The sequence below is a fragment of the Palaemon carinicauda genome, chromosome 4 (assembly GCF_036898095.1).
Source record: "Palaemon carinicauda isolate YSFRI2023 chromosome 4, ASM3689809v2, whole genome shotgun sequence".
Lineage (NCBI taxonomy): Eukaryota > Metazoa > Arthropoda > Malacostraca > Decapoda > Palaemonidae > Palaemon > Palaemon carinicauda.
In genome coordinates, this window is record NC_090728.1 from 35,888,696 (window position 1) to 35,903,695 (window position 15,000).

The 15,000-nt window shown below is 35.6% G+C and overlaps 1 protein-coding gene across 1 annotated transcript in view; it reads left to right on the forward strand.

The window, feature by feature from the left end:
- Positions 1 to 12,110: 12,110 nt before the first annotated feature.
- Positions 12,111 to 15,000, forward strand: part of mGluR (metabotropic Glutamate Receptor) — a 492,277-nt gene continuing 489,387 nt past the window's right edge. The window contains exon 1 of the mRNA XM_068372165.1: positions 12,111 to 13,023. Coding sequence (XP_068228266.1) covers positions 12,164 to 13,023 — 860 coding nt within the window. The 5' untranslated portion in view covers positions 12,111 to 12,163. The remainder of the gene's footprint in view (positions 13,024 to 15,000) is intronic.

Below are 15,000 nucleotides of genomic sequence, written 5' to 3' on the forward strand. Positions count from 1 at the left end.
TAAATAGACAGATAAAGGTACAGAAACAAATAGATATATATCACGAGAAGGACATCCGGACACATAAATCCACAGAAAGAGAGGGAAAAACCACGAAACCATAAATAGTCAAAGCCAACAAGAAAAGATTAAACAGCTAGAGCATTTCACAAAACTAAACACATTAGATATCGGAAAAAATCCAATAAATAAACAAAGACGAAAATAAAAACAAGCTAGAAAATGAAGATACAAATCACGCCGGAAAAAAATAACATAAAGACACGCACGAAAGAAAAACAAATAGATGTAAAGAAAGAGCCAAATATAACCAAGTACAACGGAAAGAGAAAGGGCCCGGGATGAAGCGCATAAACAGACAGTGAAAGGTGCACAAACGAACGAATTAACAAGCGAGGGAGTGAATAATTTCTGCGAACCTGGCAGGCCGAGCAACTAATAATAACAGTGCTCTGTATATCCCTTAGTTTAATCTCTCTCCGCCATCATGAGTTTGAAGGTGAAATAGCGAAGCTTAATTATTTACAGTTCTTTTATTTCACTTTTTTAAATATTTTCTATTATTATCAGTATGGTAATAAGCAAATATTCTGAAACACTCAAGAAATAGAATAACCTTAGAGTTTTCTAAAGGCATGAAGCTCGGAACCTACCATGCATTTAACGAAGGAAATTTGAATGTCAAGCCCAGCAGGTATATGAATTCCTTCATGTTTTCCGGAATCTTGGAGCTGTGGCAAACTAACGCCTTTTCCGGCGTTTTTATTGCATCATTTCCCTCGTTGAAATATCGTATGTTATAGTTGATTTTGCTGGTTAGGTAAGCAGTTTTACATTTCCTTACCGCTCAAATAAATGAACATTATTACCCTGTGGTCTAAAGTGTATCGTCAGCCGTAAAAGGTTAAGAGATCAATATTATTATGCAATATTTATAAATTACAAGTTCGTTTAGGCAACTTTGATTGAGGTCATGGTAGGCAAGCCAAAAGAAAGAGTACCCATGACATGACATTGGTTCATAAATGAGTAGAGCTGGAACTATTCCAGTGAATCATTGATCATTACAATATAGTAAGATTCAATATGTAATTTTTCCAGATTCGTGTCGGGAGTATCAGAACTATACATTTTTGAAACCTTTTTTTGTATAAGTGATCAGAAAAAAGTAATTTTTTGCTTTGCACTAATACTTTTATGGCCACCCTCTTAGATTTAGAAAAAAAAAATCGCTGGCTTAAAGGAAGGTTTTCGTCAACATCTCAACTTTTGAATAACCTAGAAATATGATTGTGAACGATAAACCACTATATTCAGGGTCAATGAATTTGATGATATTAAAATAAATAAGTTAGATTCAACCGCAAACTTATTTGATTGAAATATTTTGTTTCATTGAATGTTCTACGAATGATCAGACATTAGCATTCCACTAAGTTAGTGTCCATTAAGAACCAACATGCTCCTCACGAAAAAATTAATTTAATCTTCTAGGCAAACAAGTAGTCTTTACATATCACCATCATTGTCATTATCAATTCCATGCTTGTTCTGTGTGTTCTCATCATTCTGATGCTCACTTCCACTATGGAAAAGATTGGTACAGGCTAAGTTCCTTATTATATAGAACTTCTGGAAGAAGAAGTCTGTGTTTTATTGGCATCTAACCATCTCAATGATATCCTTTGGAGCTGGAAGAGCATTTGTCATGGTTGGTTTCAGCTGGCTATCAGACTTCTTGTGGTATCCATTTTGCAGGGGATCCAAAGGATGCTGCAGAATAATGCTGGCCTATCCCCACACTCTGGCTTAGATACAGTCTCAGAACATGTCTCAGAGCTCCAAAGGTAGGAGGTAGATTGTTACTTATACCATATGCTTATAAAAGAGATGCCGTCACAGTTTAGAGAATAGACTATACAGACAAAGCTAGCTAGAGTGGTCAATATAGGTGCTGTCACTTCCCCCTCAGTTTAAAGCATCTACATAGTATATATTACATTTTTATCTGCCTTCATGTAGACTCGCAGCCAGTTTTTTCTGCCTATACAGGAGAATTATCCAGTACTGTCAGTGACAGTGACAGTGAATGTTTGGAAAGCTGGCAAAGCCTTTGCTTATTCTGCGCTATGGCTCTCCATATTGGCTCTACCCCCACAACTCCAGTGGCAATGGAAATGGACATGTTCTTCAGCATGAGGTCATAGTTTGTTATGACTAACACTAGAACATCTGTGTCTGGGAAGAAGAAAACAATCTCTGCATTTAATGGGTATCGCTGTGATTACAGAAGAGCCTGGTAGATCAACAGCGTATCTGCTTCTTCATGATTGTTGCTTTGGAATAGCAAGACTTAGTCTTTGTTGCTCCTGGTAAGCCGTGGAGAAGTGATCACCAGTTTGTGCGACGCACTATTGTACTCAAGAGTCTTTGCAGGAAGATAGTTGGTCAGGTCGGTTTTCATCTTGTATTAAGGAATCTGCTAGTTGGGATTTATTTTATATTTGTGTCATTGTTGACCTGATAGTGAATTGGATTTGTACTCTTCCTTTCATCTAAAGTATGGTATTACTCCTAAGAGAATCATCTCTTTATGTGTCAATCCCAAGTATGAATTCAACATAATTTTGTCTGAGGGACAGCCTGTTATGTATTGTGAAGAACACAAAGGTACCCTTCTTCAAGAATGGTGGTACCTCAGACCTTGGAACTCTTGGGTGTTTTGTATAACAGCATTGCCCAAAGCGGTTTCAATTAGCAGGGTACGGCCATACTGAACACAGTAATCATGTGCACTAAGAAAATCCATCAGTATCTTGTTATGAGTGTCATGGTGAACAGTCAGAGCCAGTCCCAGGACCTGTTGCTTTTCTTGTACATGGGGTGGCCTGAATACTACTTATTCTCCTTTTTGGTTTCTAGTTGACCCATCGGTTGAATTTGAGTCCATTCATGATGTTCTGGCTCACCGTGAGTGCTGCTCTGTCAACAACTTTGATTTGCATTTGAATTTCCATGCTGCCAGCAGGTCGTATCATGATCCAGTGGATCGTAATGTACAGTTCAGCAAGTATATTACGGATATCACTGGTGACCTCTATGGTCTATGTATCCTTGGCTGTAAATTGTCTGCATGTCTTCTTCATCAACATAAATTTTTATCGCCAAATGAACCATGCTTTCCTTGCATGCCTCTGAAAATATAGAACAGTTGACTTCTGTTAAATATTTTTCAAGACAGGGCTTCAGTGTGGCAAGGTATTGAAGATCTTTTATTTCAGCCACTTTCTTTTGAATGTAGGTGCATAATTTTCCAAGTTTTCTGTGGCCAGCATATTGATATGTGTGGTTTCGATAACTTTTATAATTTGTATGCATTGTTCTTTACTTGGACATCATGAGGATAATCAGATCAAGCAGATTTGCATGCTGTATTAAGGGTTCTTTGCTGCCTGCTTTGCATCTACTTGGACTGGTTTCTGGCTATCCATGGAAAACATGTTTTATCCAGCAGGTTTTGTGGTACCAAACTTCAGTTGAATGTGCATTCCCTGGTGCAATGCATGAGTTAATCTTGTTTTTAGTGTCATTATTGGATCTTTGAACAGCTTTGAGATAGATTTTCTAGCATTTACTGTCCTTACCATGAAATAGAGCAGCTCATCACCATCTTTCTTACAGAAGAAACATCGTTCCTTAATCAGTGGACATCTATGGAACCTAGGGAATGGTAATAAACAGCTATGGGTGCTTCCTTATTTCTGCCCACATTTCTTGGTAATGTGGCGACCATTATCCAATGCATGTGCATGATAGTCTTGGGCAACTATGAAGTTAGATGGCTTGATTTCTGCAGAGTGGATTCTTTTTACAGCTTTGCAGTTGTCGTTGGACCTCAACATAGCTGACATCATGCACACTGGTTTTCTCTTCCACTATGTCCAGCACACGCTGGCAGGAGTCTATCCGGGGATGTTACATGAAATCTTTTTATTCCAGCATTAAACATGCTTCAGTTGATGGACTCCTGACCTTGACAAGTAGCTTCTTCAACTACTTGTGGTTTGTCACTCATGTTTAGAGCCTACAAAAAAAAAAGAAAAAAAAAAGACACAATCACCCCCAACTTGCATGTAGGCAACAAACTTATTATGAGCCAACTACAATAATCAGACCACTAGATAAACAAATCATTATCTTAGTGCTTAGCGTTGTCTAATTAGTAGTATTTGCAAGAACTACTTTAACGAATGTCTCAACATATCTGCAACTATGAGCGTTGGATTCCTTAGCCTAAAAATGGTATTTTAAGTGTACAAATAAAAGTTCTGTGTTATTAAAAAGTTCAGATATTGACAAAAAAGTTTTTTCACGTCAGCCAATTTTTTAAAAATCCAAGATGGTGGCTATATGGGACTCCGGGCAAATTAAACTGTTTTTTATTGCATACACTATAAGATTTCAAAAAATCTATAGTTTTCATACTGTATAAAAAGAAAATCAACGAAAGTTAAAGTCCAGACATGGTGAACCTGACTAATAGCTCGAAATGTATACTTTTTTTTTTCTTCTTATAATAGTATTGTTCTACTGTAATGATTTTGGTTCTAGTATTTGAGTTTGCTTTTACACGCTTAGCTCCAGCATATGATAGATTGTTTATAAAAAGAAATTACGTTGTAAATTATTTTTATGAAGGCTTAAAAATGTAGCAGTAAGTAATTAATGTTTAGGAACCAAACTAAATAGTAAGTAACACATTATGATATGATGACATTTAAATATTTATATGATGATAAATGACGTAGACTGACTAAGAAAATGATCATTAGATATTACAAACTGGCATGAAATATATTTCTCCGCATTAATCTGTATATTGAAGTACAGTTGGCTCGAAATAGCACTGCCAAAGCTATTAAGGTAGTTTGACAGGAGGCGTTATTTTGCAGAGGAGAAAGACATAATTTGGAGGGAGCAGGTGGGCTGTAAGCACAGATTGCTCAATTCAGCAGACATTTTCATTATCAAAACTTGAAGACTATTCATTTTCAATTGACGGAGAGACATGAATGTGTTAATGGAAGCTAAGCTGGTGCAAAATAAGATCGACATGCTTCATCAGATAGTAAAAATGTTTTCATTAACTATACATTCACAATGACAGGAGTTGTCGAAGATTAGTAAGATTATTTACTTATAAACTTAAAATCTTAAGAGGGAAAGCTTAAGGAGGAATGATATAAAGTAAATACAAAGGATATTAGGGTATTAGAGATAATTTGACAGTGCAGAAAGCTCAATTGATCTGCTAGAGCCTAAGGCAACTATTAAAAAAGTTAAAGTTTTTCATGATATAAAGAATATAAATAAGGATTTTTGTTTGTTAGCAGGTAAATAAGGGACAGTTTCGAGCAGTATAGCTTATAGATAAACATTAAGAATATTGGCCCCGAAATTTCTCATGGAATTATTATTGAATATACTATTACTTTTACATGGTGTTAGATTTCGTTAAACACATAGTAAGATATTAAAGGGAGTTATGAACTTTTAGTTGTTATTTTAATAAATAAAATCCTTGTCGTGTTTGGATAGAACTCACAATCGTTTTATTACCACTGGTTAGAAAGTCTGTCGACTCTCACATAATGTTATAAAATATGGTTACATAGTACAGTTGGCTTCATTAATTCCGGTACACTGACGTCTCCTTTGCTTCCCGTAAAGTGTGCCGGAAATAATAAAGCCAACTGTACCATTTAAAACATAACCTAAAGAGACTGAGCTGAAAACAATAGGTCTGCTCTTGAAGAAGAAGAATTGTAAGAAATGAAATACTATCTTTAGTAGGACAGGGTGTGGTTCTTAGAAAAGGCAAAAAGAAAGAGATTCAAACCTTTTGATACTAGTGTACGGGAAATCCTGAGAGCCAAGGCGTGTATTAGATTCTAGACATATAAATCCTCATGTGCATTTGTTTATGATAAAGTTCAAGGACATTAACGTAGAATATGAACTTTTGAAAACAGTTTTTTTATGTGTGCACATATGATCTCAAGAGTGCATGTCATCTTATTGAGATACTCGAAGCGCACAGGATTTTTTTTTTTAGATTCTCATGGGAATTCAGTGGTTGCACGGAAAATTTTGTTCATCATTCATTGCATTTCAGTGTTTCAGTGGTAGGGCATATATTTATTGGCACAGTAGTTAATTATAATCTTTCTAGACGTCGGCATTGTTGACAATCAAACTTTTTTTTTAGAGCCAGTGGAATAGTTATTACGTAAAATGATCTTTAATGGTCTTGGGTTTTTGGTTGGCAAATGATGAAGGCAATTGGTTGCCTAATCCTGAGTCGTGGTCGTTGAGATATTCTATCAACTTTGAGTTAAACAAAACTTTTATCCAGTTGAAAAGAATAGTGAAGTTGGAGCAAAATTTCGAAACAATGTTTGACAAAATTCTTAAAGATAAATATAGCATAATACAAGAAAGATCATTGGCCTTAGTTATTGGTAAAATCATGTCGCTATAATTTATTTTGGGCAATTAGGTTTGTATGATCACCAGATTCATGTGTAATTGCATAGTCACCAGAGCAAGATGGAGATCACCATTTTTTTTTTTTTTTTTTTTGTGGTGGAGAAAACCTTTGAGTAGTTAAAATTTTGGAAAGAGAATGAATGGAAATTAATATTTTTTGGAGAAATCTAATGAATATACCTCTATGTCAGTTTGCAGTATTTCATAAAGAAAACGCGAATGGGAATCGTTGTTATTTAGAAGAGAGAACTTAAAATTTTGATGCAACACAAACAAAGCATTCGTGCTCTGAAAGTAAGATGACCTTGTATCAGTGCTCTTCCTTTCAAGTTGACAGGTTTACAAATTTGAGCTGCGAAGTAGACACAGACTAAAGATATAGACTAATCCTTGACAAGGATAGAAGGTTACTATCTGTCTAGAATGTTTAGCCACTTGACGGGGAAACTAGTGAGATATATGCTCTTGGAAAAGAACGGTATTATATGTATGAAGAGAGGGATGATTAGTCAGTAGTCAGGAATAAATGTTGGTAGTATGTGGCCCCTAGAAACAGACAATAGCTTCGCCCCCGAAGTGAGCCCAAGATTTTCACTAAGTGTATGCAATGTAGGTTTCTCACTTTTTGAGGACAAGTCTTCTCCTGAAGGGAAAGGCTGTTTACTTCCAGGAGTGAAAAATAGGTTTTCCCTAAAGAAAACCCTGTAGGGGTAGGGAGTGGGGGTCAGTGCCGTCAATGCAACTCGCAGATTGCACTGAAGGCATTACTTAAGGGTATTTGCAAGGTTTCTTCGGCCCTGGACATGAGTACAAGAAAGCAAAAATTAAGGAAATAATAATGATTGTACCATGTTAATCTTAAAACCATAATTAGAAAAATGTACCTTTATAAAAGTAATATTTTGGTCGAACCATACTTTTTATTGGTCATACAAATACGCAAATTTCATAAATATTCCCTGCCATTGTTAGTTAGCTAACTACCACCATTCTTCTTTCACCCACCTTTCCTATCAGTTGAAGAAAAATCTGCGTTTGCTTTATATTATTAGATTTTACCTCTGGCCTATATTTTTCCATCTCGCTGTTCAAGTTCTAGCTTTTACCTCATAGTGTGTAACTCTATAACTTTACCTAGATGCCTTTGGGGGTTGAATGACTTGACTGAAACCAATAAAACCAATTTAGAAGAGGACAATTTATACAATATATCATGATAGTGGTGGATCGCTCCCGGATGTGAACGTTTCAAACAACTAACATTATATGTCGAATGGATAAAAGGCATTATAAGAAAATGATCCAGTTCTAGTTTGCCAACTGAAAAAAAAAAACGACCATAAAAGCTTTAAATGGAGGGTAATAGAAGTCTGAAAGGTTTGAAAATTGCTCATGAATGGCAGAGGCAAGGAACAGTGACATTGCCCTATCAAGCAGGACAATGCACTAGAGACTGGCCATATATACATAAGATCAGCGCCCAAGCCTCCTTTCCATCCAAGCTAGGACCAAGGCGGGCCAGCAATGGTTGCTGATGACTCAGCAGATAGACTTATAGGCTCCCCCAAACCCCTCATCCTTAGCTTACAAGGATGGTGAGGTTGAAGCGACCAAAGAAACTACCAAGTTTGAGAGGAACTCGAACCCCAGTCTGGCGTTCACCAGTCAGGGACGTTACCACATCGGCCACCACAACACTAAGGCGGGTATGGCCCAGTCAGGTGAATATTTAAAGGTCATAAATATAAAAATTTACTCAATAAAAAAAAATAATCAGTTTTACACACCAGTAGCAAAAAGAGATTTGCATTTATCTGCAGTGGATATTTTTCAATTATGTGAAAAAAAATTATTTTGAGATATAGGGACTGAAACTACAGGTTTATATAATGAAACGTAGTTTCACGTATATATGTATATATGTATATATATATATATATATATATATATATATATATATATATATACATATATATATATATATATATATATATATATATATATATATATATAGAGAGAGAGAGAGAGAGAGAGAGAGAGAGAGAGAGAGAGAGAGAGAGAGAGAGAGAGAGAGAGAGAGAGAGAGAGAGACTTCTCAGGGTTTCAGCACTATTTTGGCCGTGACTTTTGTAAAAAGAAAGTGCATTGGAAAAAAATATAAAAGAAAATATATTTTCACCATAGGCTCTAGGCTATTTACGCGGCCAAAGGTATTGACGGGATATTCAATTAGGATCCTTTGCCTTTTAATATGGCAGTGTTTCAAGGAAGTTTAGGATAATGTGTATGCCATACACCATGTTTTAGTTTTTTTTATCTTGGTCCTGGTCTAAAATTCCCTTTTTAGCAACAATGAGGTTGGCACTCACTAGAATTTGCAAATCGGGGGATATTACCGAAAAAAACGGCTTCTTGTGTTATATCATTATTATTACTAGCTAAGCTACAACCCTAGTTGTAAATGAATGATGCTATAAGCTCAAGGGCTCCCACAGGGAAAAATAGCCCAGTGAAAAAAGGAAACAAGGAAATAAACTGGAAGAGAAGTAATAACAAATTAAAATAAAACATTTCAAGATGATTAACAACATTAAATTAGATCTATCATATATAAACTATAAAACCAAGAGGAACAGAAACTAGAAAGAGCGTGCCCGAGTTTACCCTCAAGCAAGAGAACTCTAACTCAAGACGGTGGAAAACCATGATACAGAGGCTATGGCACTACCCAAGGCTAGAGAACAATGGTTTGATTTTGGAGTGTCTTTCTCCTTGAAGAGTCGCTTATTATAGTTGAAGAGTGTCTTCTACCCTTACCAAGAGGAAAGTACACACTGACTCATTACATTGCAGTTGATAATCCCTTGAGTGAAGAAATACTGTTTGGTAGTCTTAGTGTTGTCAGGTGTATGAGGAGAGAAGAGAATGTGAAAAGAATATGCCAGACTATTCAATGTATTTGTAGACATAGAAAAAATGAGCTGTAACCAGGGAGAGGGATCCAATGTAGTACTGTCTGGCCAGTCAAAGGATCCAATAACTCCCGAGAGTATGATCAACAACAGAAAAGTACAGAACTGTAGTTAATTTAGCAACTTTCTAAAACACTGGTATTCATTCAGTGCATTTGTCACATTGGCCAACGATCGACATGTACCGCAATGTACATAATGCATTTGCTCGATAAAGGACAATTTTATTTGCAGTTAATTCTGCAGTCTATGTTATTAAATGGAAAAAATCATTCAATGATTATACGGCCCTACGAATAAGGGTTTTGAAAAGCATTTATGTTATACAACAAAAGACTATGTAAAAGAAAAAAAAAAAAAGACAACGTTGATTCCAGAACGCTCATTGATTTGCGCCTGGATACCAGAAAAAATGAATCAATCAATGAATCATTGATTTCCCTACGTTTTTTGAAAAATTACGTATCTTGCGAATGTGAAGAGTATCTTTAATAGATGCTCTCGCAAACATTTTAAAGATATTTACTCATCCACTCTTCCATATTTAAGACTTGCATATTTTAATTTTTTCCATTAATCAACTGTTTAGTTATCGTATCTAATAGTGGGGATTGTAATCTTTTTCACACATTATCTGTCCATTTTCATCCTTTTTTTCTAGGTGCAATATTCATTAAGCTTTCTTTTTAGACTGACTTCACGCTACACTCTACAACCTTCTTTTAAATGCTCCTTTAAATCTACTCCCAAAAGATTGATAACCCTTTTGCTACTTACATCATGTCACGAAAATTATTCGTTTTTTTTTCAGTGCCCTACCGTTTATTTGATTTATTCCTCTCTCTCTCTCTCTCTCTCTCTCTCTCTCTCTCTCTCTCTCTCTCTCTCTCTCTCTCCTCTCTCTCTCTCTCTCTCTCACACACACACACACACATATATATATATATATATATATATATATATATTTATATATATATATATATATATATATATATATATATATATATATATATACTGTATATATTTATATATGTTAGTGTACGCGACCCATCAAAAAGGAGGGCTAAATATATAGATAGATATGCACACGCAAACGCAACCCCCCCACACCATGGTATGACTACACCCTTTTCCCTTACGTTAGGAATTGGAGGAGCTGAACATGACAATATATATATATATATATATATATATATATACGTACATATATATATGTATATATATATATATATATATATATATATATATATATATATATATATATATATATATGCTGTATATATACATTATTTGTACCGCGCAGATTTAAACCCTCTGTTCAGTATATTACCTTCTCGTCCTGAGCCCTTGTTAATTGTTGCCCAACGTCGGTTTATTTCGATGTAAATCTGGATTGAAGTTTAATGGGAAGCTGTGGCTCGAAGACCCTCTCTCTCTCTCTCTCTCTCTCTCTCTCTCTCTCTCTCTCTCTCTCTCTCTCTCTCTCTCTCGCTCTCTCTCTCTCTCTCTCTCTCTCTCGCTCTCTCTCGCTCTCTCTCTCTCTCTCTCTCTCTCTCTCTCTCTCTCTCTCTGCCGTCTACTTGGAATATCCATCAACCTGTCAGTTTCTCACAGTCTGACTTAATGTAAAAAATAAAGGTATTCTTAGAACATCAACGTTTAGATGATAAAACTTATTATCTGACTATTTCTTGATAAAAAAGTTAATAAATTTTGGAAAAAAAAAAAAACATTTTCAGAAAAGTATGTGTCTTTCTTGAGGAAAAAAATATCGTAGATTTGAAAATAAAAATGATTTTCAGAAAACCAATAACAGTGAATTACCTTAATTTTCTACTGAAACCTGCATCATAGAGCCATAGTCTGGATACAGCACTAGCTATTAAGTAAAGTGAAGTTTATCAAGAGTATGGAAGTCCAATTCCGTTGTTTATTCGTTATAATTAACGTTTACGTGTAGTGTATGTGAAGGCTATCCCATGAATACTGGGTAACTTCGTTTGCTCTCCACACATCTCGCGCGTATAGGGACAAACAGCGTTTGAACTGTGGCGTCGTAATCATTTAATGTAAAAGCTATCAAGGAAAGTTGCTATTCTCTCGCTAACTCTCTTTTTTTTTAATTTAGGGAGTAACCGAAAATCAAATAAATAGTGATAAGTGAAGAGATCTTTCTTAAATAGTTCAATTTATTTCTTAATAAACAGTTAATCATCATTGTATATATATTTCATCATTAATTATTTTTCGATTAAATGTTTATTTCTTGTTTTATTACATGTTTTTCATACCACTATGATTTTTTTTTAAGTTCGATTGGTTTTTACATTACAGTTATATTAGAGGATCATGTATTTTAGGATGAAAGGTTATATGAATAAGAAAAGAGACTCGATTAAAGATAAGATTAGCCATTCTAATTATGTGGCTCAATGTTTTTATTCTATCTGTTTAGAGTAAATTTCTTGAAAATTCCCATTTTACTTATGAGATATGAATAGTCTTGAGAAATTATATTGTTTAAGAGAATTTTCATTTTAATTGTATGACTATTAATCTATTTTGATCTATTCTTATTACAGGTCCCCCTCTCATCCGGAAAGGCATCGAACAACAGAGAAGAGGTTGTCTCACTGGATGAAATGATGGGAGGCAGTGGTCTCAGGTCAACAGCTCTGGTCTGGGTGTGGATATCATGGCTGACATCTGTGTTATCAATCTTGGGTCAGATCAGATCAGAGGTCATGGCAGGCGGCGTGCAATTAGAAGGGGACCTAATCTTGGGAGGCCTATTTCCCGTCCACGAGAAGGGGGATAAAACGCCATGTTCTTCAGCAGTTTACGACAGAGGGCTACAGAGACTAGAGGCAATGTTGTATGCTGTTGATCTCATCAACAGAGATCCAGAGCTCCTTCCAAACATCTCCTTGGGAGTCCACATTTTGGACACGTGTTCCAGAGACACCTATGCTCTTAATCAATCCCTGGAGTTTATAAGAGTGTCCTTAGATGCCCTAGATACATCAGGACTAGAGTGCTCAGATGGACAGGCCCCAAGGGTCAAATACCGGGCAAAGCCTGTCCGTGGCGTCGTGGGTGGCTCATATAGTTCCGTCAGTCTACAGGTTGCCAACCTGTTCAGATTATTTCACATTCCACAAATAAGTCCAGCCTCAACTGCGAAGGCTCTCTCTGACAAAGACCGGTATGAGTTTTTCGCCCGAACTGTCCCTCCAGACACATTCCAAGCCATGGCAATGATGGACGTCATGCAGCTCTTTAATTGGTCTTACGTGTCCACCATCCATTCAGAGGGCTCCTATGGTGAATTTGGTATAGAAGTCATTCGGAACTTGGCCATTGCTCGTAACATGTGCATTGCCGTGTCTGAAAAAATTCCACATAATGCTGACCATGAAATTTTTGACACCGCCGTCAAAAATCTTCTGAAGAAGCCCACGGCGAAAGCTGTCGTACTCTTTACCCGAGCAGAAGATGCAAGGTAAGTGGTTTGAATTCTGTAATCCTCTTTAACCTTTTGTGCTTTAGCTTGCTTTATGAGTTGTAATTATTAGGGAAAATTTCAACACAAATGTAATTAAGCGATGTTTTGCGCTGAATATATTCAGATTATTCCTTAAAAGTTATATATCACTACAATGATAAATTCTGCACATTTAGACGTGTGGCTAGATGGCATGTCGCTGGAACCTCAGTTCCTTGGGCCCGGGTTCGATTCCATGGTCGTCCAGAAGCTATTATCTTTTAGTTGATTCCCCCTGTAGTCTCTGATCACGAGGTTGAGAGAATCCAGAAATTAGGAGTATTATATATAGCTTGTATGAATATCACCATAAGTAGGCTGAAAAATAATTAACTGGCAAAATCAGCGAAGAGACAAAATAAAGACAGAATACTGTGTTCTGTTTCTTCTGGTCATCTTTCTCTGTCCCGCAATTTGTGGTTTTATGCTAATCATTGAGGCTATGCATAGCTTGTAAGAGGCTCTCCTATCTCCCCTATGAAAAACTTTTTATGGGTTGGCTTGATACTCAAAATTAATGGGAAGATTAGGGAGATATTATCATTAATAAACAGTTATATGTTATATATTTTGGAGCCCCCGTTTTTCGTCACAAATTGTTAATATATATATATATATATATATATATATATATATATATATATATATATATATATATATATATATATATATTCTGTCTTAGTTAAACTTTGTTGATTTAAAGATTTGATGCCATACCAATGGTTGCAAAATTCACACCATAATACTGAATATCTTCAAACTGAGTCCAAGAAGATTTATATTTTATTAGAGCTTTAATTATGTAAAACGCTTTATGCTTAGAAACAGAAAATACGTTATTGAATCCTTCTACCATAACTTTATGCTTAATTATGTTTTCATACTTAATGGTTTAAAATAAGATATCATATTATCAAAATGCAAGGAAAAATATTACAATAAATCAATACTTTCATGAAATAAAATTACAAATAACACAAACACGCCCTAATATATGCACGTACGAAAACACGGTCATATATATATATATATATATATATATATGCATGTATATATATGCATGCACATCATTTCCAAACTCTCTTGCTAGATTCTGTACCACATGCAACCAACAATTAACCCATAGCTCATTCCAAACTCAAGTTCTTATCTTACAACTTCTCACCTACATCCACTGTTCATTCTCTTAACTCTCAAATAGCTTCATCCATAAATAAGATAAACATCCACGAAGATATAAGATACCCTCGTCGCAGACCACTTTTCACATGAAACAAGTCACTTTTCTGCTTACATTCTCTAAACACATGCTTCACTCCCATCAGAAAAACTTGTACTAGTTTTCTACAATGTTTCATCTTTAGTGTCAATAGATACCCATCATCTTTAATATTTTCTTTTTCAATCATTCTGTCATAAGCTCTTCATGGGTAATTTTATCTCCTGGGAAATATTTCTTTTTTGGCCGGGGGTGGGGGGGGGGGTGTTTCCCATGCACTTTTTTCATAATCCATGCGCTCTATTCTTTTTCTAAAACCTCTTTGTTCGACCATCTCAGTCCATCTGTCACATTTCTTACATTTTTTATCAGAATAATTCTATACATATTCAATTGTAGAAAATGTCAAATTCTTACACTTGCCTTCTTTATCTTAGCCTTTAGTCTACTGAACAATAGTTTTGTTCGTCCATTCTTCTGGGATCTTTCCGTTAGACTGCCCTACCTTAAAAACCATGGTCAGCCGATCAGTAACACTATCACAATCATACTGCAGCAATTTCATCTTCTTAAGTCTTTAATCACCTTTTCTTAAATCCTCAACAGTAACTATTATAGACATTCTAACCCTTATACTAACTCTTCCAGGTCTCATATCGCTCTGTTCTTTCCCTAGTCTATCTTTAACATACAGCAAATCTTGAGAAAAACATTCA